This window comes from Pinus tabuliformis, chromosome 7 (genome assembly GCF_031772625.1).
Source record: "Pinus tabuliformis cultivar Carrire ecotype Pingquan chromosome 7, CPIR1, whole genome shotgun sequence".
In the NCBI taxonomy this organism is placed as follows: Eukaryota; Viridiplantae; Streptophyta; class Pinopsida; order Pinales; family Pinaceae; genus Pinus; species Pinus tabuliformis.
This window is the reverse complement of record NC_142293.1, coordinates 1,363,087,134-1,363,111,997: the sequence shown is the minus strand read 5'-3', so window position 1 is coordinate 1,363,111,997 and position 24,864 is coordinate 1,363,087,134. Positions and strand designations below refer to the sequence as shown.

Here is a 24,864-nt window from a genome sequence, read left to right as displayed (position 1 = left end):
CCATCCAGATACTAGTTCACGAATAAGAAATGAACACTTAAATCATAATTACCTTTGTGATGGTCTTTCATCATGACATCTACTTGTAGGCATCAACATCCAGCATACATGTTGACACATCTCCTAAAGATATGTGTTGTCAAGGGTCTCCATCTTTTCCAGACTTCCATCAGAGTCTTCATATCTTTTTGGGAGATAACATAGTCACATCTTCTTGGACTTTCAGATGTTGCTTGCCTTTTCCATTGTTGCATATTCCATGATCTCTTCCTTTCTTTCTTCACATATTTTATTCCCAGGAACTTCCAATTAGAGTTCCTCAATTGTAGTAAATCACCTCATACTTCATATGAGGACACATTATGTTGATTTCATCTAATAAATATGTGACCCATGCATTCCTACATACTTTGAGGGAGGAGATCCTTTCTTTGATCATGCTTCTCAAGATAGAACATTGATCCATATTGCCTGCAACCATATGACATGACTCCCATAATATCAAATGTAAGCATACATACCTCATATTTCCTTTGGGTCATCCAGACTTCTTGTAGCAGCTTCCCTTGAATTAAGTAATTCCTTTGATTTGCTTCTTTGTTATATCATCATACCATCATCCCATGAATTCCACAATTTTGGAATTCTTGATGAAACCTTTGCTTCTCCTCATGATCGATGAACCTTACAATGAACATTCCATTAGAGAATCTTGAGGATCTAAAGTATCCTCATCAATAGATGTTTCCTTTTGATAGATATATGATGACCTTTTTCCTAGATGACTTCTTCCTTTTTCCATAAGAATATCTTGAGCTTTTAATGAGGTCTCTAAGAGCTATATTCTACATAGTTGACTGCCATGGGTTTTTGTTCCAAACATACTTCACGTTGCATGTGACACGAGCTCTTCTAATGCTTCTACCATGATACCATACTCTAATATGATGCATCCTATCTTATTTTTCAATGCTTCCTATATGTAATTTACACAACAGAAGAGTACCTTTTAGTGAAGGAAATTGTCTCAGTCATAGTAGTGATCTCTCACTTCCTCCTTCTTAGGCTTCTTCGCCTCAAGTTCTTTCACTTCTTTGGTAATATGGGCTTCTTCCTTGTTTCTTTTGTTATTGTTCCTTTTAGGACAATCTTGTTGAAAAAAAGTAACTAGGTTCGGTCTTCATAATGACATGTAATTATGACTAATGTAAATGATGTAATAAAGAGAACAAAATTATTATTGTAAACTTGCTTCATGGGTTTCATGAGCAAGTGATTTTAGAATAATAGGATTTGTCATTTAGAGTCTAGAATTAATGTCATGTATGAAGAGCTCTTCTTGAGCCTATGTTTAATGTATACAAGTCTATAGAAATGTCTAGAAGCCCTCCAAAGACAAGCACAATCCCTCTTGAAGAAGTTGGCCTCCAAACAATAACAAAGGAAGTCTTGTCGACTCACCTATGGAGACACACCCATTCAACATGACATGTCGGCTCAAGTGTAGAGGCAAACCACTATTTATATGCGGCTAGGGTCACCATAGAAGGCAGAGAATTCGGACAAGCATCTCTGTGTTTTTCGGATGGGTACCACAAAGATGAAGTCTTGGCCTCCTCACAGTTTCGACCTACCAATACAATGATCACAGAAGCAGCCTCAGATACCACAAAAAAGGGCTCAGACCAGTGTTGCGGGGGAGCGCCCCCCCCCCCTCGAACCCGCTCCCGAAGCGCGCTCCGGGCCGGAGCGGCTCGGGAGCGGGTCGGGAGCGCGCTCCCAAAATCGCTCCCGGACGGGAGCGATTTTCGGGAGCGCGCTCCCTTAAAAAAATTTACGTTCCCTGCTCTGATAGGGAGCGTTTCAGGGAGCGATCGCTCCCGAGCTCCCGGAGCGCTTTTTAATGCCCGGGAGCGATTGGGGAGCGATCGCTCCCTGATCGCTCCCGGGCATTAAAAAACGCTCCGGGAGCGATTTTTAACTGGCCGGGAGCGGTTCGGCGGAAAAAAATTCCGCCGGACCCGAAAAATCAAAAAAATTTAACTAATTTTTTTTTGTTTATAAGCCCAATGGGCCAAAAAAAACTCATTTCAACTTCATTGAGCTTGAGATTGAGAGTTGAGAAAGAGCAAAGGAGCAAGGAGCAAGAGCTGAGGAGCAAGGAGCCAGAGCTGAGGAGCGAGGAGCAAGTGCCAAGGAGCGAGGAGGAAGCTTGCAGAGGTAAGTAACTTAATCATTTAGTTAGTTTAGCTGGTTAGGTAGTTAATTTGGTTAGTTTCATTTACATGTTTGAGTTTAAAGATCATTAATTTAAATTAAATTAATAAATTAAATGAATTAATCCCAATAAACTAAATTAATTTGCAGATTCAAGACTCAAACCCTACAAACATCAAACACGATGGACCTGAGCATTTTTATTGGCATTTTCCTCTTCCTGGTCCCCTTTCTGGTTATTATGGTGGTGGAGAGTAGGAAACGGAGGGGGCCTGAAACTGAAGAGGTGGATGAAGAAGCCGGAGGAAGTCAAATGGGTGAAAACCCCAGTGAGGAGGATGTGGAGGAGGGTGAACATGAGGGTCAAAAAACTAAACAAGACCAAACTCCATTGTGGAAATATGTTCACAGGGCTGAAACAGGGAGAGGGGGTGGAACCACTAAATTTCATTGCCCCCATTGCAACACTGACTACACAGGCTCATACACCCGTGCTAGAAGACACCTCTGCGGGAAAAGGCCATGGGATGGAGAGAAACAAATAGGAATCAAAACTTGTGACAAGGTGTCAACAGCAGATAGAGCCAAATACATAAAGGAAGAGGAGGACGCCCAATACAGAGCAAAAAGATCAAGGGGTTTCTTTGAACCAAGCTCACAAAGAACTCCTTTAGCATCCTCCCAAGGCAGTGGATATGGACATGGAGGCACAGGGTCATCATCTTTACGCCGTAGAACCATATCAGATTTCCTTGATGAGGGGTGTAGGAATGATGTGGATTCAAAAGTTTACAGGTTCCTCTATGCATGTGGGATACCATTCAATGTTCTACGCTCACCTTTTTGGCACGAAATGGTTTCTGCCATAAATGATGCCCCTAAAGGATACAAGAGCCCTGGGTATGACAAGGCAAGAACTGTTGGCCTTGATCATGAAAAAGCAAAAATATCACATTCTTTGAATAAAATGACAAGTTCTTGGACTGACAATGGGGTGTCCATTGTATCTGATGGATGGACAAATGTAAAAGGCAAGCCATTGATAAGTGTTCTTGCTGTGTCTGTTAGTGGTCCCATCTTTCTAGCTGCACATGATTACTCAGACAAGTTCAAGACCGCTATCAACATTGCAGAAGCATTGCTTGAAACAATTGAGCGTATTGGCCCATACAATGTCATCCAAGTCATCACTGATAATGCTCCTAATTGTAAGGCAGCGGGAGCAATTATTGAGTATAAATACCCGAACATATTTTGGTCTGGATGTTTGGTTCACACATTGAACCTTCTGTTGCATGATATTGTCAAAAACAAAAATGAACAATACCAATGGATTGGTGATTTGTACAAGAAAGGAAAAAAAATGATAAAATTTATTACAAATCATAGCAATACCCATGGCCTTTTCCGCAGTCACTCGAGATTGGAGTTGCTGAAGATTGCGAGGACTAGATTTGGTAGCTATTACCTCACCTTCAGGCGCCTTTTGAAGGTAAGAGAGGCATTAGCTAGCATGGTATCAAGTCCACATTGGCAGGTGTTAAAGGAAAGGGCTACAAATGTAGTTGACATTGCAGGTTTTGAAACGGTGGAGGAGGCCGCTCTTGATGGGCAGTTTTGGACAACTGTGAGACAGGTATTGGATTTCACCAAGCCAATTTATAACATGATTCGGTTTGCAGATACAGACAAACCAGTGATTGGCGAGGTGTATGAGCAAATGGATACCATGTTGGGGGAAATAAAAGACATTGTTCATAACAAAGATCCCGACTTGTACAAACTGATTCACGATTGTGTGTGTGAACGGTGGAATAGGCTTAACCTTCCACTACATTGCTTGGCGTATATCCTTACGCCAAAATACTACTCAGATTCTTGGTTGGGCAAACCTGCAGCAGGGGGTGGTGTTAGGACCAAACCCCATTTAGATCGAGAGGTAACTAGAGGATATCTGGAAGCATTAGAAAAGTTGGTGCCTGACAGGGAGGAATGTGCAGCTGTGCGCCTTGAAATAGGCAGATACTTCACTGGCAGTGGTTTGTATGGTAACTTCCATGCAATGGATGACAAAGATAAATTTGATTCTCTCACATGGTGGGAAACATATGGCGGCCACGGACTTTTGCGAAAATTGGCAATAAAAGTTCTTTCACAGGTTGTAAATTCTTCTTCTGCAGAGAGGTGTTGGAGCACCTACAGTTATATACATAATGTGAAAAGAAACAGGCTCAACGAAAACCGAGCAGAAAGCTTGGTTTATGTGCACTACAACTTGAGGTTGTTGAGCCATTACTGTGATCGGGCTAATGAAGATCCCACATATAAAATTTGGGACAATCACCCTGAGGACGACAATTTGGAGGATGGCATTGTACATATGGAAGAACTAGAAGAGGAGCTTGTACGGGATGAAGCTGAAGCAGCTGCAGCAGCCATGGCACCTCCACCTCCACCATCCAATAGCAGTTCTCGGGGCCCGAGTCTTGTTCCATTGCTGTCGCCACCTCCATCGGCACCCTCGCGTGGAGGCTCTAGTTCTGGTCGTCGGTCTGGGCGGGAGACTCCTAGAAGACCACCACGACCTACTTATACTCCTGGAGACTCTCGTGGCAAGGGCCACTTGTAGATTTACAGTTTACTTGTCTTTTTTAGTTTCTATTAGACTTGTGACTTGTCACTTTAGTTTTCATAACTGTTCAGTGTTGAGTTTTGAGTCCTTGACTCTTGACTCTTGACTCTTTCATATCATTATGACATTATGATATTTTTTGTAAACATTATATCACTGTGACAATGAAAATTTGAAGTTTGAAGTTGGGCCTTGGCAATTATAACTCATTGGTAATGATTGTGAATTATGAATATGATGCTTTGTGAAAGACTAGTCACTAAAGTTGTTTCATTTCATCTCATTATTCATGTTTCATTTTATAAATTTTTAACATTTCATATCATGTTAACAGTTAGAAGTTAGGAGTCAGGACTTAGAAATATCTTCGATATTACTTCTTGTAATGGTTAAACTTGGCTTACAAGTACAACTTGTTACTTTGGTGATCAATGATGATAAATGTTATTGAATTTTCAATTCTGAAAGCTTGAAGTTGAAACTTTAATATTGAATTTGATGAATCATGATTTATAAGACTCAATATGTTGCAGTTGTAATATGTATTTTAATTTTACTAAGGTTGATGACGATTATAATTTCTAGATGATTGATGTGATATGGTTCAATGATCAATTTATGTTTTTTTATGTTTTTTATGTCTATTTCATCATTCTACATGTTTTTGTTGACATATATGTATCAAAAATTAAAAAATATATATATTTTTAAAAAATCGCTCCGGGATTCGCTCCCAAACCGGGAGCTTCTGAAAATGGTCGCTCCCGCTCCCGCTTCCGCTCCCGCTCCCAAGTAACATTGGCTCAAACCTTTCTCCTTGCAGTCTTGGCATATTTGTGATGAGGAGGATCTCGGTGATCCCACAGTGACACACTTTGTCTCGGCATATTTGGAATGAGGAGGATCTTGGTGATCCCACAGTGACACACTCTGTCTCGGCATAAATTCTACATGTAGTCATAATTTCGGCATAGATGTAATCATGGTCTCAGTATACATACAATCATGATCTTGATGAAGACATAGTTACAAGGTCATGATCTCGATGGATCTAGGTGCAACTCTCATATATATATACATATCTCAGTATAGAGATCTCATTGTTATGATGAAGATCTTGGTGAAGGTGCAACAATGGTGCAACATTAATGATCTCCGTGTTTCAGTAGTGATGACTTCAGTAGCAGTGATGATGATCTCAGCAATGACGAAGAAGAGGATTGGTGTCTTGGTCTTGGAGTGGCCAAATAGGTCAAGGGTCATGGTCTTGGTATTCGTCAATTTGAATCTCTATAAGAAGAATTTGTGCAGGTTTTCCTCTCAAAGAGTGAGAGGTTTTAGCTCTGGCAGAAAGCCAACATCTTGTGTTCTTGTCTCTTTTGTTTTGGTAACTATTTGATGAGTAAGAAAACACACTCTAATAATAACAAGAGAAGTTTGTGCTATTAAGAAAAAGTAAAAAGTACCTCACAAATAGTTATCATCGTGAAAAGAATCTTATTAACCTAATTTCCCTAGATTCTTCAACAAATCTCTTTTATAGTGCCCATATTCTTGACATCTAGAGCACTGATCTTTAGCCATGTTCTTCCTTTTCTTTTGAGGACCAAATTTACCAAAGTTTCCCTTTCTCTTTGTCACTGTTTGACCCCTTTTATTTGATCCTTTATCACTTTCTCCCTTCAACCTGTTTTCTTTTGTCTTGCATAGAGACCACAAGTTGCTGAATGGGATAACTTCCTCTTCCTGATTAGACATGAGGTTCCCTTGTTCATCAGTCAATGCGTTTAGAATAATGGAGATCATTTGTTTATCAGATATCATCCCTCCTAGATCTTGCAATTGAGTTTTTATTTGAGATGATTTTGAGAGACATGAAGATATCTCTTCATCCTTTGATACCTTCAATTTATATAGATCAGATTTAAGTGATATGATCTTCCTTATTGTACTTTCAGAGAATAGTTCTACCAACTTATCATATATTTATTTTGATGTCTCGAACTCGGCTATATAGGGAATGAGGGGATCTTTGATATGCCCATAGATCCTATTCCATGTATTTAGATAGTGCTTGATCTTCAAATCGTTTGGAGACCTTTCCGTGGACATGATCAATGACTTCATTTACTTCAAGGACTATGTCTATCTTTCTTTTCCAAGCAAGGAAGTTCGATGTCCCAACCAGTTTATAGTTCTCCTTGAAACATGATGTCATTTTACTAGATTATAAAAAAGGTACTTACATGATAAGTGAAGATAGAATCTTCAAGTTGATCCCTTTGTTGATGATGATTGATTTAATGCTTCTCAAATGGTCTTCTTTTCAGGATAAGGAGATCCTTTTCTTCAATAAGGGAGAGACTGCCTTGGAACCTTTTAGAAGATGATGATAATGCCTTTAGCCTTCTATCCTTCAAGATACTTCGACTTCTTTGCAGATTAGAAATACTTCTAGGGTTTCAACTTTTTCTTTGCTTCTTCCTTGATGATGATTCCAAGATTCCTGCTAAAGTAGATTTCTTCATCTAGGGTTTCGGTATGATGAAGATCTTGATCTCTTGCTTGGTATTTTTTGTCTCCTTTACTAGATGCCCTTTCTTGACTTTAGCACCTTAGGTTTGATACCATGTTGAGAAATCTAGGGCATCAATAACTAGTTGATTTCTCTACTTATGATAATTGCTTGTGATAGTCTTTGTAATTCTTGATTATGATCTTCTCTTCTTGAGTTATTATTGTGTTCTTTTCATCAAGGCAATTATCAAATCATGAACATTAAAGTGACAAGAGACATAGTATATAGGCTTGTCAGCCAGGGCCAAAACTTCTCACTCTTTGAGAGGAAAACCCAAACGAAATTATTCTTATAGAACCTTCAATTGACGAATACCAAGACCATGACAAAGACCCTTGACACTAGAGTCCTCCCAAGACCAAGTCACTAGCCTCCTTTTCAACACTGCTCTTCCTCTTCCTCTTCTCGACTTCCTTCAGATTCTCAGCCTCTCCTTGTAAGTCTGCAACTCTACCATAGAAACCCTAGATATTTTTTGCTCCTTGAATAGTCTCCTCAAGACAAAGACTTCTTTCACCTTCTTACTCAGCCTCCTAGAGCGAAGTTCTTTCCCAAACTTGATCACCCTTTTACTACTGCAAACTTTGGTCTATCCTTGCCAACTTTCAGACCTTCAATTTCTCACATGTGTGAGGGTAATCTGGCCCAAAGACAGTCCATCAATGATAACCTTCTCCTTCGCTATCTTTTCTTCCTCCTTCATTGATCTAGAGACTCTTTCTCACACTTTTTCTTAGACTTTCTTCACTGATATTGCTGGTCTCCAAATGAGGTCGAGCATGGGTATATATAGTCGTTGGTCCATGTCCATTAGGCCGACATTATCCTTGGAGTAGGCCGACTTCATCTTCTAGCATTATTCCTTTGTTGTAGGCCGACTTGTGTGAGGGCTAGTGACAAGGTCTTGGAGGGTGAATTTACATAGACAAGTATGACTCTTTACAATGTGTAACATGCCTTCATTACATCACAATGACTCTTTAGACTTTTATGACTAGATGACAATATCCCTAAGGACTCTCAATGGGAGCTTATACTAAAAATAAAATCTCTTGCTTATAAAACCCATGATGGAAGCATTACAACAATTTTATTTTTCTTCTTTACATCTCTTTTATAAAATCATAATATGTCATTATGAAGACCGAACCTAGTTACACTTTTCAACATTATGACACCCTACAGGTGAAGCATTGAGAGCCATGGGACAACTGTCACTTGCAGAGCATCATTCCATTCTAATAACAACCACTGGTCTGGTTCTGATAACATTGCTTCATGCTCACATTGGTGCAAATGGTGTGTACTCCGGTTTATTGGGCTATCTTAAGTATTTGCTTCTAAATATTTTGCTACTAAGGGAGAGATTTCGGCATGGCTTCCATTTAATGAAAATAAATACTATTCCTATTTTTGCATGGACTTATCATGCAGGGATGTAGCATCTTCTTTTAAGTGTTCCTAAAAGATTAGCTTCCTTTATTTTCTTGGGTCTCTAAATAAGTTCAATGTGTATTATGCTCATCTAAATTACCGACATAATTTCACTATTCACCCAAAATAAATTCCTGTTGTTTTTGTATACTTGATGTATACAATTGAAGTTCTTGCATGCCTTGTTCTGCAGACGTCTTTCAAAAACATATGGCATAACCAATGAATTTCTTCTATGGAAACTTCCTATGCTTGGAAATCCGTTTATGATGCAATGCTAGGGTGCGATGGTGGCACATTAGTAGTTGCAAGCACCTTGGTTGAATCCCTTTGTGAGGAAATATGTTCAAAATTGCAAAATGAGAGCTTCAATAAACTATGGGAAAAAGTAGAGTGACTGCAAGCACACATTTGTTTTAATGGTATAATTGAGTACGTGAATACAATGCCACTTGATAGGATTTAAGAAAATCAAATTTTCGATTTAATGCGAAGTAACCAAAGAATCGATGCATGTGTAAGTCATTTAAAACAAATTAGTATTGAGATATAATCTTAATCATTATGATATAATGTTAATCATTATGATATAATCTCATCCATGATAGAGATGAATAAAGAAAGCTGCTTTACATTTATTATCAAAAGTTGAAATGAAATTCACTCGTGTATTTTGTCTGACTAATACAGTCAGTGTTTTTGAGTAGAACAGTTTTACCAGTGTCCTAAGAAAATACAATTGTAATGACCATAGTTGATCCTTTAACATTATCCTTCCCAAATTAAGGTCTCATTCTCCTCTGCGTAATGTTGTGGAATCAGTACATTTAAATTGTGGTGTTCACTCTCTTTAATGTTTGACCATGAGTTCATGTTCAAGGTCCGTACATTTGTTTATGGGAAAGATTGAAATGCGGCTCCAAAAGTTTTTTTTCTGCATTTCACTTTGAGAGTCATTTCTCTTTTTCCGGGAGTAGCCTCTTGCACTCCCAGAGTTACAACTGTTAGGGTTTTTGATGGACAGGCAGAAGAAAAGAGGGCATTGCTAGAACTGCAGATCAAGATTATGAAGGAGAAGCTGCAGGAAGAGTCACAGAGAAAAGAGGACGATCATGCAGTAAACTCAAACAAGGTTGGCAACAATTCTGAGCTGTTATTATTGTTTGCATTGCAATTATCTTATTTGGAAAAAAAATTATTTGTTTTGGAAGTATCATATCTTTATTTTCTTCCTTTGTTTCGTCTATTGAATTTCTGATATTAGAAACTGTGTCCTTTAACATTTTCTTTTTTTCCTTTTCTTTCTTTCTGTGCAAATTTTGAATCTTATGTTACAGAAGAGTTGGCTTTGTACATGTGTGAAGCAACGTATGAAGGGTTTGATTATTGCAGAAAGTTAAATATGTGTTATCTTTCACAGTGCAGGAAGGCACATTGTTATTTTAGAAGTTGTTATTTTTCTTTTTAAACTTTAAAATGCAAATATTAACAGTTCTTCACATGAAAAATATAGACAAACAAATGTAGCTTCATTCTTTCTTCCTTGCATTTTTTGAAATATGGACTATGCAAATTTGGTATTGGGGTCTGTTTGCAAGTGCCATTCTTAGATATTTTGACTGATATTTAGTTACTATAGCATGGTGATGGATGAGCAGCACGAGTTTCAGTGTTCAGACTTTGAAAAGAGTGCTATAATCAAGTTCAGTCATTTTAGGATATTTGGCAGCCTAGCATATTGTCACATTCCAGGAGGCATGTGTTTGAAGTTAAATCAGAATGCAGAGAGAGGATACTTTGTTGGGTACAACGAGACATCTAAGGAATATTGGATTTTCATTCCAGGAGCCATACGCATTATAGTTAGGAGATATGTCAAGTTCCTAGAGAACAAGGCATACAGGAGGTTCAGAGATTTGCTGGAAGCTGATGATTAGAGTGAGTAACCAACAGAAGCTCCTAGGGTTGAGCAGAAGGATCAGGGGAAACAGAGCATGAGTACAGTAGCTATTACAACCACTAGCTTAGGTGCAAGTGTTCCCGAGGCTTCGCAAAATATGGAGAAGCATATGCAGCGGGTCAGGGAGATGCATTAGGAGGATATAGAGGTGGATATTCCATCTTCTACAATTGGCAGGAGGAACTGTGAGGTTCAACAGACACTTAGGGATGCTCAGGAGTTTGTGGGAGCTCCTAGGTCGCGCAGCGGGCAGCGATACAACTAGAGGGGTACACTAGCTACATGGAATTCATTAGTTAGTAGATAGCGAGATTTCCAGCTATCAGGAGGCTGCACAACAGTAGGCGTGGCGAGATGTGATGGTTGAGGAGTATACCTCAATCATGCAAAAGATGTGTGGGAGGTTGTACCTAGACCGACAGACAGGGTGGTGGTTGGATCACGCTGGATCTTTAAGATCAAGCATGGTGCAGATGGCAACATCGAGAAATACAAGGCAAGGTTTGTGGCCAAGGGGTTCTCTCAGAAGGAGGGAATAGACTACAAGGAGACATTCGCTCCTGTGGCCATGTATACTTCTATCAGGGCCGTGATCTCATTAACAACACAGATGGGATGGCAGATCCATCAGATGGATGTCAAGACGATGTTCCTAAATGGTGAGTTGGAGGAGGAAGTGTACATTGAACAAATGGAGGGCTTTGTAGCACACAACAGAGAGACCCACGCGTGCAGGTTGAAGTGAGCTTTAGTCGGGCTCAAGCAGGTTCCCAGGGCGTGGTATGAGCACATTGACAGATACTTACAGGGCATGGGATTCATGAAGAGTGAGGCGGATGCCAACCTCTGCTACTTGGTGGTTGGAGGTGAGGTTTTCATTCTGGTTTTATATGTGGACTTGTTTCTAACAGGTTCAGTGGGGCTCATAGAGGAGTGTGTTGTAGCGGCTACAGCCACCCTCCAAAATTTTGCCTTAGCTTCATTTTGGAGCCTCCCTACCGACCTTTCACAGCAGCATGTCTTGTCTTGTCAAGTACACAAGCTCCAGTGTTTTTCTCGCAAAATGACAGCTTGCCCATGAGAGCTTGATGCATCCCCCTCACAAGCTGTTTCACTGGACTTGGTCCAACTATAGGCTGAGCAACTCCCTCAAGAAATTGCGCAATTCTAGAGGGCAACCAACCTTACCTCTAGAAATTGCGCAATTCTATCTGGCAGCCTGCTGGGCTCCAAAATTGCACAAATCTGCCTATCACTGTTCATTGGAAAAATTGCGCGATTCCTCCCAGCAGGACTGCTCAACCCAAAAATTGCGCAATCCTGGGCAGCAGTCAGCTGCTCTACCCAGAAACTGCACAATTCCTCTGGGAAGCCAGCCCAACTCCCTCCTAGAAATGCACATTTTTTCCTCCTAGCTGAGCACACTGTTGCATGTGCAGTTGAGTTGACTGGTTCCCTCCGGGACTGAGCAAAACTGATTTGCATGCATGGGCTTCTCCTCCCAAGGCAGCATGCAAAGGCATCCCTTGTTTCAGGGATCTATTTTTAGCAATTGGAGGTTACATGCAAGGATCATTTCAGAAACCTCCCACCAAGTGTCGCTTTCCCTAGATTTGTGGCATGCACGTCACAACCTCGATTTTATCGAAACTCATCAACTGGACGCTGCAGAGCTCATTCCTCACATCGATCTTGCAGCTCTAACATCCCACATTGCATCTAGGAGTCGTTGACACATTCAACTCAGCTGTTTTGGGGTAAGCCCGCTTTTCATGTCTTGCGTTGCGTTTTTGGCACTTTTTGTGTTTCGCTTCGTATGAATGTTGTTTGCTTGATTTCAGTGAGTGCTTGCTGTCGTTTTGATACATACTAGCTTATACTAGCACCGTTTCAGTTTTCGTTAGCATCTCATTGTTGTCGCATGCATGACACTATTTTTGCACGGATGGTTGTTGTTGCAACGACTCGCTTCACACACTTGCAAGCTTTCCCGTTTCTTGAATCCTGCACTTGTTGTTTGCATGAATGATCATTCACTCTTGTTTGCACTCATCTCATCATGCATTCACACTTCTCATGTTTTCAATCGCTTGTTGGCTGGACTGTGCTGCCTTGGCCCGGATAGCATTGCGCATTTCCGGAAGTGAAGACTCTGCCTTCCCTCCAGAAATTGCGCAAGTCTAGCCAGGCACTGACCTCCAGGAATGCATTGCGCAATTCTTGGAGGTAGTGTCTTGTTGGCCCCAAAAACTGCGTAATGCAATTTGCTGCTTGCATGTCACTGCTGACTGAAATTGCACATTGCGCAGTTTTAGTCCTCAGTAGGCTAGACTGGACTGTGCATTGCGCAGTTCCAGCAGTCCGTCAGCCTCCTGACAACCCAGACTGTGCCTTGTGCAGTTTTGGCAGTCAGTCTCCCAGGCGAAAATTGTGCGACCTTCATGATCAGTCACACAGGTATGTTGCAAGTCAGTTCTCAAGTTCGTTTTGGTTTTCGACTGACAGATTGCTTGCCATGAGTGTTGCCATGTCTCCAGGTATTGCAGGTGTTCATCTGCCTCTCAACAATATAGGTACAATGGTTTCCAGGAGAGCAGAGTCGAAGACACCATTCAGAGCACACTTGGGGATGCAGTCGATCAAGTGTCTATGAACTTGCCTACCCACGAAGACATCAAGTTGTTCATAGACAAGGACATCAAGATATGACGACAACAGTATCACAACAAGCAGCACCATGAATAGTAGCATACCGGATGCAACGAATGCAAGAGGAAGGTTGTTGACAACACAAAGGTGGAACAAAGTTGCAAGCTCAAGCAGATCCACTTGTGATGAAAGCAACTTTGGAGACTCAGGCTATGAGGTGATGGCGTGACATGAAGATCATGCGAAGGAAGAGAATGGAACAAAGGAGTTGCATGTGCTCAAGCAACAACTTAAGGAAGAACAAGAGTTGCATAGACAAGAGAATGAGTTGCAGCAGGAACAGGTACAACAGGGGGCGCAACATGCACAGATGGATGAAACTGCGCCCGTACAAGTTATGGATCCATCCCAGCGACTAGCACGGAGCAGACAAGGTGAGCAGTGATGTTGATCGCATGCAAGGGAACCAGCAGTATGCATGTCATTATGCGCATGCATGCGATCCCACCCATTTGGCACATTCACTGAGGTGAAGACAAGAAGCAAGTCCAACTGGGGTTGAACATGTACTTTGACAAGTTGATGCGCACGGCCACTAGCACATGCTTGGAGAGCAGCACGAACACTATGCATTAGTGTGTTGCCGGTTCGGCTGCACCCAAGAAGACCATGCGCATGCTAGTAGACGAGTTGGATGGAGGAGCCATACCAATTCACTCGGATGCAACGGAGGCAAGAGTTCGCTTCAGCAAGATGTCACCATGGAGCGCATGCACACCATCACGAACGACCAAGCTTGGCATCAACTCACCACCTTCGCCATCACAAGCATGTCAAAGAGTTGGTCTCACCACAACGGACCGAGTGTCAGTGATGTCTTGAATGGCTTGCTCAAGCCATTTTGTCTCACATGGGCACATGTGCATTGTAATGCAATGTGTCAAGTGGAAGTTCAAGTGTCGATAGTTGGATGTAACAGTGATAGAGTAGATGAAGAGTCATGAGGGTAGATGAACTGTCACAAAGGGGAATGTCAAGGGTCATCCCACCCTTTGCTATAAATAGAACCTCATAACTCATTGTAAAGGATTTTGGTTAGCGAAGGTTCCGATAAGACTATCTTGGAGAGAGATTGGATAGTATTGTAATGAGCCTTGGCTTCTCCACTGCGCAGAGCTAGTATATCTCTTTGGAGGAGCAGGCGGTTGTGGCTGTAATGTTCCATTGTCGGAACTAGTGGTTAGACATGGACGTATTGTATGACTGGAACTTACACTTCTTAATATAACGGAGCCAACACGTTTCATGCATATGTTGTATTGTATTCTATGCTATCTGGTTTACTCTAAATGATATATGTATTTGTTTTCTCACGCATGCATGTATGGACTATTCTGTATAAGTATGTATGAATCTTTCTGAAATGTGTTGTTGGTTTAACCATCACTTTGGATTGCTCGCTAACTTGCTTTCTAGCTTGTGATGCATCTTCGCTCGTGTGTTCCCTTCCAAGCCGCGTACTATTACAGGTTTCCAAGGGGCGCACTCACCTCACCTTCAGTGTGTTAGAACCTCTCATGCACCTTCCTTGACTTACTGCAGCTGTCACACCCTTGCTACCAACAGGGACATCTTACTTGCCTCTATGCGAAATCACGGTCAAGGCATTACCGTACGACCCACTGCTGGGACTCCTACACCAAACGTCTGAGGTCTAATTGGGACTTCTTACCGGGGAGATCCCCTTACATGTTGGCGGGTCCAGCACCGTCAACAGAGTGCAAGAGAAATCTTGCAGTAGAGTTCGAGATGAAGGATTTTGGGCTTATGCATTACTTTATAGGCATGGAGGTGTGGCAGATAGATGGGGAGATTTTCCTTGGACAAGGGAAATACTACATCAAGATCCTGAGGAAGTTCGGGATGGAGGATAGTAGAGCCATGTCTACACCCATGATCATGAATTGGAGGAAGGTAGACACATCCAGGGAGAAGGATGTAGACCCCACCTTATACAGGCAGTTGATAGGCTCTCTTATGTATTTGGTCAACACCAGGCCTGATATAACCTATGCAACAAACTCTACTTGTTAATTCATGGTGGAACCAAAGAGAGTGCATTGGACGATAGCTAAACATGTGCTGAGGTATTTGCGCGACATTATTGAGTATGGCATTAGATATGCTCGAGGTGATGGTGTCAGGTTGGTTATATTGATGCAGATTGGGTAGGTAATACAGTGGATCAGAAAAGCACTTCAATGTGCTACTTCAACATGGGATCAAGAGTTGTCTTTTGGTACAATTGGGAGCAGAAGTTCGTGGAACTAACTTCTATAGAGGCGGAGTACATAGCAATGAGCATGGCTACATGCAAGGTCATATGGCTTCGGAATTTGCTAGTAGCCTTGCTTGGTCAGAGGGTTGAGATGACGGTGATACACTGTGCCAATCAGAGTTGCATCAGGTTGTCTGAGAATTTGGTGTTTCACTACAGGTCCAAGTATATAGAAATTAGGTACCACTTCATTAGGGATTGTGTACAACACAAGATTGTTTCGCTACAATATATACCCACAGATCAACAACTAGTAGATATACTGACGAAGGCTTTGGGGAAGGTGAGATTCATCTTCTTCAAAGACAAGTTGGGTGTTATGTAAAACACCTTCCTCGCTAAGAGGGAGTGTTAGTTTATGTAGCTCAGACAAGTGTTCTAGTCTCAGATGGTGTCCATGAGGCTAAGGAACATAGTGGATTAATTTTTTCCAATACTCGGAAAAAGTTTCTAAGGAAAATTACCTTAATTAGAATTAATTAGCTAGTTTATTAATTTTCGTAAGTCTAACTTAGGGAAATGTCTTAATTAATCAAGATTAATTGAAGTAAATCGATTTTCCTCTAGTGACTTCTAGAAAACTCGTGATGGGGTCAAGATGATCTTAGCCATCGATTGAGATTAGATCGTGGCCGTTGATTGCTCAAAGAGAGATTAGAACAGGAAATTGATGGGCATTTGGAGAACAAATCAAAGACACAGATTTGCAGTGATAGCAACGATGCAGTGATAGTGTGGACACCCACAATGAGGTTTTAGTAGGAAAATTGAGATAATTGTAGGAGAAATTCTTCATGAAGTTTCCAGTTATTCCAAGAGAAGAAAGGAGGTCGAATTAATCTGCATAGAGGCCACATTAGCCAGTACGAGTTGCTGGGCAGTAGTTCAATTTCCAGTTGTCGGAGTTAGTTAATGGAGGAAGTTTGAGTAGCTTTACTGAGTTGCTAGAGGCAAAGAATATTGCCAGAATGAATTTCTGAAGGTAGTGTGAGTTTCAAAAGAGGTTGTGCGTATTTCTAGTTTTGCCAGTGTGTGTCGCTGGAAGGTGTGAATTGTTGGAAAATGTAACTAGGTTCGATCATAATTGTATTTGAAGTCAAAATGTAATATATTTGTCCAATGAAAAGCAATTATTATTATTATTGTTATTTTAATTGACTTATTAAAGCATGAGTTTCATGCTTGGGTCAAATGTATAGGTCAAGCCTCCATTGTAGGCTTTAGGTTATTGTCAAAATTAATTTGTGAAGACTCCTCCATCCATCAAAGTTTCTTTTTGTTGTTGAAAGAATCTCCATCAAGTTGGATTCCATATGGTGATTACATGTCGGCCTATATAGACACAACTGTTCAAATGCTCATGTGAGCTCAATTATATTGGACAACCACTATATATACAAGCATTGGATCTTTGAATAGCTACATATCACAAGTTCGGATTTCAGAGAGTTTCTTTTCGGTGATCACAGAAAAGTTCGGATAGGGATTTCAGAGACATATGTTTTAGTGTCTTTACAAAGAGAAGTTCGGATATCACAGTGTGCACAATTCAGATGACTTCAGGAAAAAGGTCTCGAAGCTATTAGAGAAGGAGAGGTTCGTTGTCATCTTAGAGATGAACTCGTATTACAGTGACTACAGGATTTGCTGCTATTACAGTGACCTTAGTTCGGTTCTCTCACATAACCACAGTGTTAATTTTTCATAGGGCGACATTGTTCTTTGCTATGATAATTGCATTTCATCATTAATACATTAAGTTCACTCAATATCATCATTACAGTATTCAAATCTACGCCATTATACATCAACAAAATCACCATCATCATCAATGCAGTTGCATAGAAAGAAACAAAATCACCATCATTATCAATGCAGTTACATAGAAGGAAACAAAATCACCATCATCATCAATGCAGTGGAATATAAATGGAACAATAGAAGAAAAGATTCACACACATAGAGATACCAGGATTGGTTCGAGACCAGGACAAAACCCACTATGGGGAAAACCCTTGCAAATCTTCTTCTTAGATCGTCATCAAATGATGCAGCAAAAGAGAGTCCAATGATCCATAACATTGTCTATGGAACAAAACAATAGTGATATCTATGAAACAAATCTAATCATGCTAGGAATCAGAATCCTCATACTGATGGCTGTAATGTGTTGTCACAAACTGATGTCAATTGTTGTATACTGTTGTCATTGTGCCGAACACTGCTATCACTGTCAATGAGCCCAATACATATGTTTGCAGTGGAAACTAACCAATCAGATTTGTATAATAGTAGAGAGAAACCCAAATCTACCAAATCACTGAAGTCCCCTGAAGCCAAGATGTCAAACCTGAGATCTGAATTCTGGTCGCCCTCATCACAACTATCTGTGCGCGACTGAAACTCCTTGGTCGCTCTCTTGGTCACTGTATGCGGGTGACTATGACAACACAATTGCTCTCAGGGAGTCTTTATGCGTGCGAATGTGGTGCAATAAATCTAAATCCTAGAGTCGCTCCCTTACAGTTGCTGTGCGAGCGACCGGGGACCTGAACGTTCCGCTTTGCCTCTGAAGCCATAGTCGCTCCCATAAGCTTCTGTGCTAGCGTCCAAGGGTCTATAGTTGCTCTCATAGGCTTATGTGCCAATGTCCAGGGACTAGAATGCCCTGTTTTGTGCCAGCGACCTAGATCCACAAGACCCTAACCTAGAGCGAACCTTTCGCCTGTGGTTTTGGACCCTTGAGCGAACTCCTTCCATAGAACTTGTGTGAACCAAGACGAAAGAGAAGAGAAGATGTGTCCAAATGATCTTGAGGTCTCTTCTATTTATAGGATTTCCTGAGGGTTCACTTGGGGTTAAGACTAAACCAAGCAGTTATTTATGTGGTTAGGGCTGACCCATTCCATAATACATGTACGAATAAAATAATTCATAACTCAACTTCTGCTTAACCAAATTGGGTGATCTTTAGGTTGATTTTGGTCCTCTCAAAAAGAGGAATCTAATGCAATCATTATCTTGGTCATTTGAATTGTCCAAGGTGGAATTTTACCGTAGTTTCAAAAATTAACGCTCCCTCTCAACTAGGGAGAATTCCACTTACCAATATCTGTCCATCAAACAATATGCCATTATGGAATCTTCGAGTGTCATCACATATCAACATGGATCATCTCTGTCATGTAGTCGTCGTGCCATAACCATCTCAAGTGTCTTATCATCACAAATCATCATTGTACATCTCGATCTATCCTTTGCTTATTCTTGTTTATCTCTTGATTGTTCGTGTCATATGCTGAACATTCTTGGATCTAGAAGAAGAATCTGTTATTGGAGGGGAGCTCAAGCTACCACCCTCTATTCATCAGGCCGCTGTCTGGAATCTCTGTTGTCGGGCTGTTACCTGGAATGTTTTCATCGGAGAGCATATCATCGAGGAGAACATCTCAATTTGGAATCACATCAGGGAGCAATAACTTCCATCCATATCGACCAATAGGATACCTAATCACACAGGGGAGTAAATACTCGATCTTGGAATTTAATCGGGAAGCTATACCCTCAACTTGGAATCAAATCGGGTCTTCTCAATCCATCCTATTGCTTACTGATCTTCCCATCAATGACCCAAAATAGTCATGTGGTAGAACGCCTGAATCATAATCGCCTTGGGTTGTACACCCCCAAGTACACTCTCAACTCGTTGGCTAGATGAGGAGCGGTACTCCCAACAAGCTCGACTTGTGGGTATGATGCCAACTGGGGTATACTTTGCAAATACCAAGATAGGGTGAGCTACAACTCCAACCCTATGGGTAACAGATAGGGGTAACTCCCTATTGTCCAGAGACAGATAGGGTAACGCCCTATTGTCCAGAGTTCCCTCAACCCCAGGAGCCCTCCATCTTGATTCCTCACCCTGGGAGCTCAAACAGGGTAGGAAGAGTTGGCTCAATGTCCTCGATCAGCGCTGCCCCTCATCCAGAGGGGATGCTCTCTGAAAACCAATATGCCTTTGAGAGAATATCTACAATCTGCTTGTCTCAATAACAATTGTTTCCTGTTCATACAAAACATCAAATCAAATATCATGTTAGATCATATATAATCATATAAATCACAAAAGGGTACCATAATCATCCTCCCTCTTAAGGAGGTGCCAACCACAAGTTTGAGCTTGTTTCAAATAGTTGCACTGTCTCAATATGTGAGAGTATCTCGATCCCAGCTATATATATATGTAACCATGTCATATCCAGATCATGCTCAAACAACTCTCTAAGGAGCTTCTATACCCTGTGTCACAGCTAGCCATGCTAGCAGCATCATGATCAACCTCGGTCATATTGTGGACTTCTCATCCAAGATATCATGGCAGATCTCATACTAAAGCAACATTCAAATGTGCTTATCAACAATAATCTCAAATATCAACAATACATTTGTGCAGACACATACAATAGGAGTGAAGTAAGTCATGCTCGATGGCAACTCTATGTGAGTGAAGTAACTCAATCATGAATTTATTCAGGTTCTATGCACATCATATGTATACAGATGGTTGTTCAAAAACGGAATAAACAATACTTCAATCAATTGTTGGATGCCATGCCGGGTTCAACAACATATTTGAACTGCAAATCAGAGTATCAAGGATTTGCAAAAACCCTTTCCAATAGCTTTGCAATATGAAATTTCTTTCCCAAATTGCAGAAATCAATTCATCATGCCATCATACATCATTTCGGGCTTCAGAAGCCATCTCCCTCTGATTTAGATCATCAGAGGCTCATCACCTGTCACAAGTAGATCATTAGGATATAAAATCAAAACCATAATCAATATCAAAGCCATATCTTGGAACTCATCATCTTGAATTCATCAGATAATTGTCAAATATAGACATATCTAGATTCTAAGGATAATGACTTGCTAAGCCATCATAATCATCCTTACATAAATCAATGTTGGATCATTATATCAGTGAAATCATCTCATCAGAATTTAGAAGCCAGATTATGACCATAATCAAAGTCATCATTATCATAATATTAATACTTTCAACCAGGAGACAGGTAGAGCTCATATCAAGTCTGAATTCGACTATTATCATATCAAGAAGTTGTGATCAACCATGCAATATAAGTCTGAGGCTTCAACAAGTCATTCTCATAATCATAACATAAGTCATTTCTGTCACTAGGTGCAAATGTATACGTCAAGAATGAATCATGCAGGGTCCATTTTCATGTTGAATTACAACTATCAGTACCTCAACCATTTTGCTAGGAATAAGGAGGCCAACGTCCACATAGGTCATCATGCCCACATAGTATTGATAGAAGGGAAAATCAATAATCATCAAATCAGATCACTAGACATTCAGTCAAGTCCAAATTACTATTGTAAAGAGATCTATAGTCAAAGCACATCTCAATCATCAATTCAAAGTTATTGTCAAGCATCATGTCAAAACACTTTTCATATATGCCATTAATGCCAAATCATGCCAATCACTTGTAGGAAAAGATAGTGACATATCTATATGTATGTCTTGGTCACCTGCAAATATAAGTTCAGTCTGCATGTTCATGTTATGGAAAATATTCAAGTTTTTCTTGCTAGCAGATGTTGTTGTTATTTGCAATACATCTATGGTACTGACATCTTCCAGGTGACCATCTGATTTCATGCACAATACTTCATTATATGATCAACAATTTAACTCAACAATTTCATAAATCAGTTAACAGTGGCAGAATATGTCAGAGACACTTTGATTCAGAATTCAAACAACTTCATAAAGCTTCAGATGATGGTCAACAACAGTCAAACCTTTGGTCGCTGTTGGAATTTCTAAGTCTGACACGTTAGAAACCCTCCATGCACTTTACTGATTTATTCCTACCTACTTGTTCTGTTAATTAACAAGTTATTTACCATGTAAATATTGAAAATAAATACAAGTGCATGCTCAACACATTACAGATCATCAATTAAAGGAAACAGAAACAAGCACAAAAATGACACTGTTAATTTTGGACTAATGTCCTTGGAAAAACGCAATGCGGGAAAACTGGTGCAACTATCTGAGGGTTTTATTATTAAGCAGTTCTTTTCTGAGTACACTGCGTGCCAAACTGGCTAACCCGACAAAGATAAAAAATCTGGCAGCAATACCTCTCTTGGAAACAAGTATTCGGAAAGCCTACTCCAAGAAATCCCTCTCTAGCACAATCTGAAGCTCAGCGTCAGCCCTGTTGCCCTCTGCGTCAGCCTACTGAGGCTCTGCACAACCTCTCTAGCTCTCTGCGTCACTCCTGTAGCCTCTGCGTGGATGACACGGGTCCTTCTGGCTATGCGCAGTCTCTACTGCCTCTGCGTGGCTCCCTCTGGCTCTACGTCTGCCTCTCTTTGCTTCTGCGCTAGTCTTTTGGCACTGTCCCTGCCTCTGCCTCGTACTCACTGCAACTGATCACTAATTCTCTCTCTTAGCAAATCCCACTCTAGAGAATAGAATGACTGATCACTCTGGTGTCTCCTCCAAGTGACCCTCAAGCCTCCTCTTATACTTTTCTCGTTGAAAAATCAACGACCGAGACTAAGTCTCTAATCAACGGCTAAGATTAGATCTGGCTTGATCCATGTCTTTTGGACCATTCTAACACAATTTTATATTAATTCACATTAATATTTTAATTTCCCTAAGTTTAGACTCAGGGACTCTATTAAAACTATTAATTATTTTAATATCTCCCAAACTGTTTAGAATCTGCCCAAACCCTTTCTGGGTATTGGAGATCTCATGTGCTTTAATCTCTCCACCAAATTTCGTGGCTAGATCACATCTGATGCTACCCCAAATCAACACTCCCTCTTAGCGAGGACTGTGCTCTAGCAATACTCCTTACTGAGTGTTGACCACTACGTGTCAACGACCCATAGCAATACACCCCCTTTTTTCGCAAAAGGGATAGCGCCTGATCGACGTGTCCGTGCCGTTCAACTATCATCATCAGTGTGATCATCATGTTATATTGTAAACCCTTTTTGCATGTGTAAATTGTAAATAATCTCAGCAGATCTATGTCATGTATATAATTGCCTAAGTAAACCTATTTTTATGGTGACGATTTACATTAGGGGAGGTTTTTTGTCTCATCGATCCATTCTTGGATGGTGGGTAGAGTTTTCCTTCAACCTTACCCCAAAGCCGGAGTGGATTTTTTCACTGGGATCTTAGGGGAGTTCTAGTGTTTTAGATCGAGTCTATGTAAAAATGATTTGGAATAATCCTAACTATTTTCTTAGGTTATTTTATTACAAATTGCTTGATCTGCTAGATTATATTTGTGTCGCAGAATTGGGTAGTCTATGAGGGTCTTTTGCAAATGGGATTTCCCCCTTGAGATGTAAAAAATGTGAAACTATGATGTAAAGTGTCTTGAGGGTTGGAAAAATAATTTATCTCCTCATAGGTTAATTAATTAAATTTTCTGGCCAAAAATTAATTAAAATCCTAAGCCAGAAATTTAATTAATTATAAGTCCTAGGTAAATTTAAATTTTCCAAAGGAAAAATTCGTGGGTCCTTAAAATTCAAATTTCAAAAGGTCCCAGGACTGAGGTAAATTAATTATTTTGCTAAATTTTAAGCCTTCGGTCCATGGGGTTTAAGTCAAAGTCAATTTTTTAGGAAATTAACTCAATTTTTTTTATTTTTGAGTTAATTAAAATGCATTTAATTGAAAAATTCGAATTTCCTCAAGAATTTAAAATTTCAACGGATGAGATTAAAAGAAATTTTAATCCTCATCAACGACCGAGATTGCTTTGACGAGGATCACTTGAACTAACCGTTGGAGGATTTATCTTTAAATAGGAGGTCATTTGTCAGTTAGTCTATCCGATCTTTGGATCGTGTACTAAGCTCTCAAGCTCTCTTGTATACTTTTTTGAATTCATGCAAAAGTCTTTGGGGTTTCAACTTGTTGTAGTGTTTCTCTTCAGGAATTTATGGTAACATTGTTTTAATTTTTGCTTAATATTATGTGAAAACTATCAATCAATAGCTCTCTTAGAATAATCTGAATACAGGTATCTTATTCAATTTGTTGGATCTAGGGTAACATTTTTAATTTTGATTGAAATAGCAGGTATCTCTATTTCTTCATAATTTTATTGTGGTTCTATTTTTCTACTTGATTTGATGGTTGATCTAGTGTTTGTAGAAGATTTCTCATGTTTTCATTGAGTGTTTGGAGATAGTTCTCGGTTGGACCAACCAACTCTCAACACATATTTTCTGAAGAGCCTACTTCATATAAACCTCAGGATTTATCTAACGATAATTTTTTATTTTTTTTTTTTTTTTTTATTTTTTTTTTTTGCAAGGTGTTTTTGGGCTAGTACCTCTCTAAAATTTCAAAATGTTTTAAAGATTTTATGGAAATTTTGATAGATCTGACTATTAACAGTCTTAGATTATCATATCTGGGAGCGGAGTTGGACTCATACTCCTCAGATCTGATAGATTTGTAAATTATTTGTATAGATCTGTTATTTACTTGTGTAGATCTGAAATATTGTAACATAATTTTGAATTTTAATACTTGGGTTTTTGAGATTTTTTCTATTTTTGTACATATTGGGTATTGGGTTTTTCTCTTTTCACTTGTGCAGAAATAGATCTGAGAAATCAGCCAAGTAAATCTTTAGATCTGAACTAGATCTAGACCCTGGAGGGCAAGATCTGGACTCAAAAATTGTTTGCAGGAATAGATCTGAGAAATCAACTAAGTAAATCTTCAGATCTGAGCTAGATCTAGACCCTGGAGGGCAAGATCTGAGCTCAAAGATTGTTTGTAGGAATAGATCTGAGAAATCAACCAAATAAATCTTCAGATCTGAGATTTTTCAAGCAGATCTGGGGTTTTTGAGACAGATCTAGGCCCTGGAGGGAAATATCTTATCACAAATCTTCTTACAAGGCCAACCATTAAAGATTTTGCAATAAATCTGAAGATCTGAAGCAAAATAATTTTTTTCAGAATA

At 40.0% G+C, this 24,864-nt stretch overlaps 1 protein-coding gene across 3 annotated transcripts in view; it reads left to right on the top strand.

Moving 5' to 3' along the window:
- LOC149252656 (synaptonemal complex protein ZEP1-like) overlaps nt 1-24,864 on the top strand; it is a 208,548-nt gene that overhangs the window by 74,020 nt on the left and 109,664 nt on the right. For all 3 annotated transcript variants that reach the window (XM_089459759.1, XM_089459760.1, XM_089459758.1), the window contains one exon: nt 9,886-9,993. In XM_089459759.1, coding sequence (XP_089315885.1) covers nt 9,886-9,993 — 108 coding nt within the window. The remainder of the gene's footprint in view (nt 1-9,885; nt 9,994-24,864) is intronic.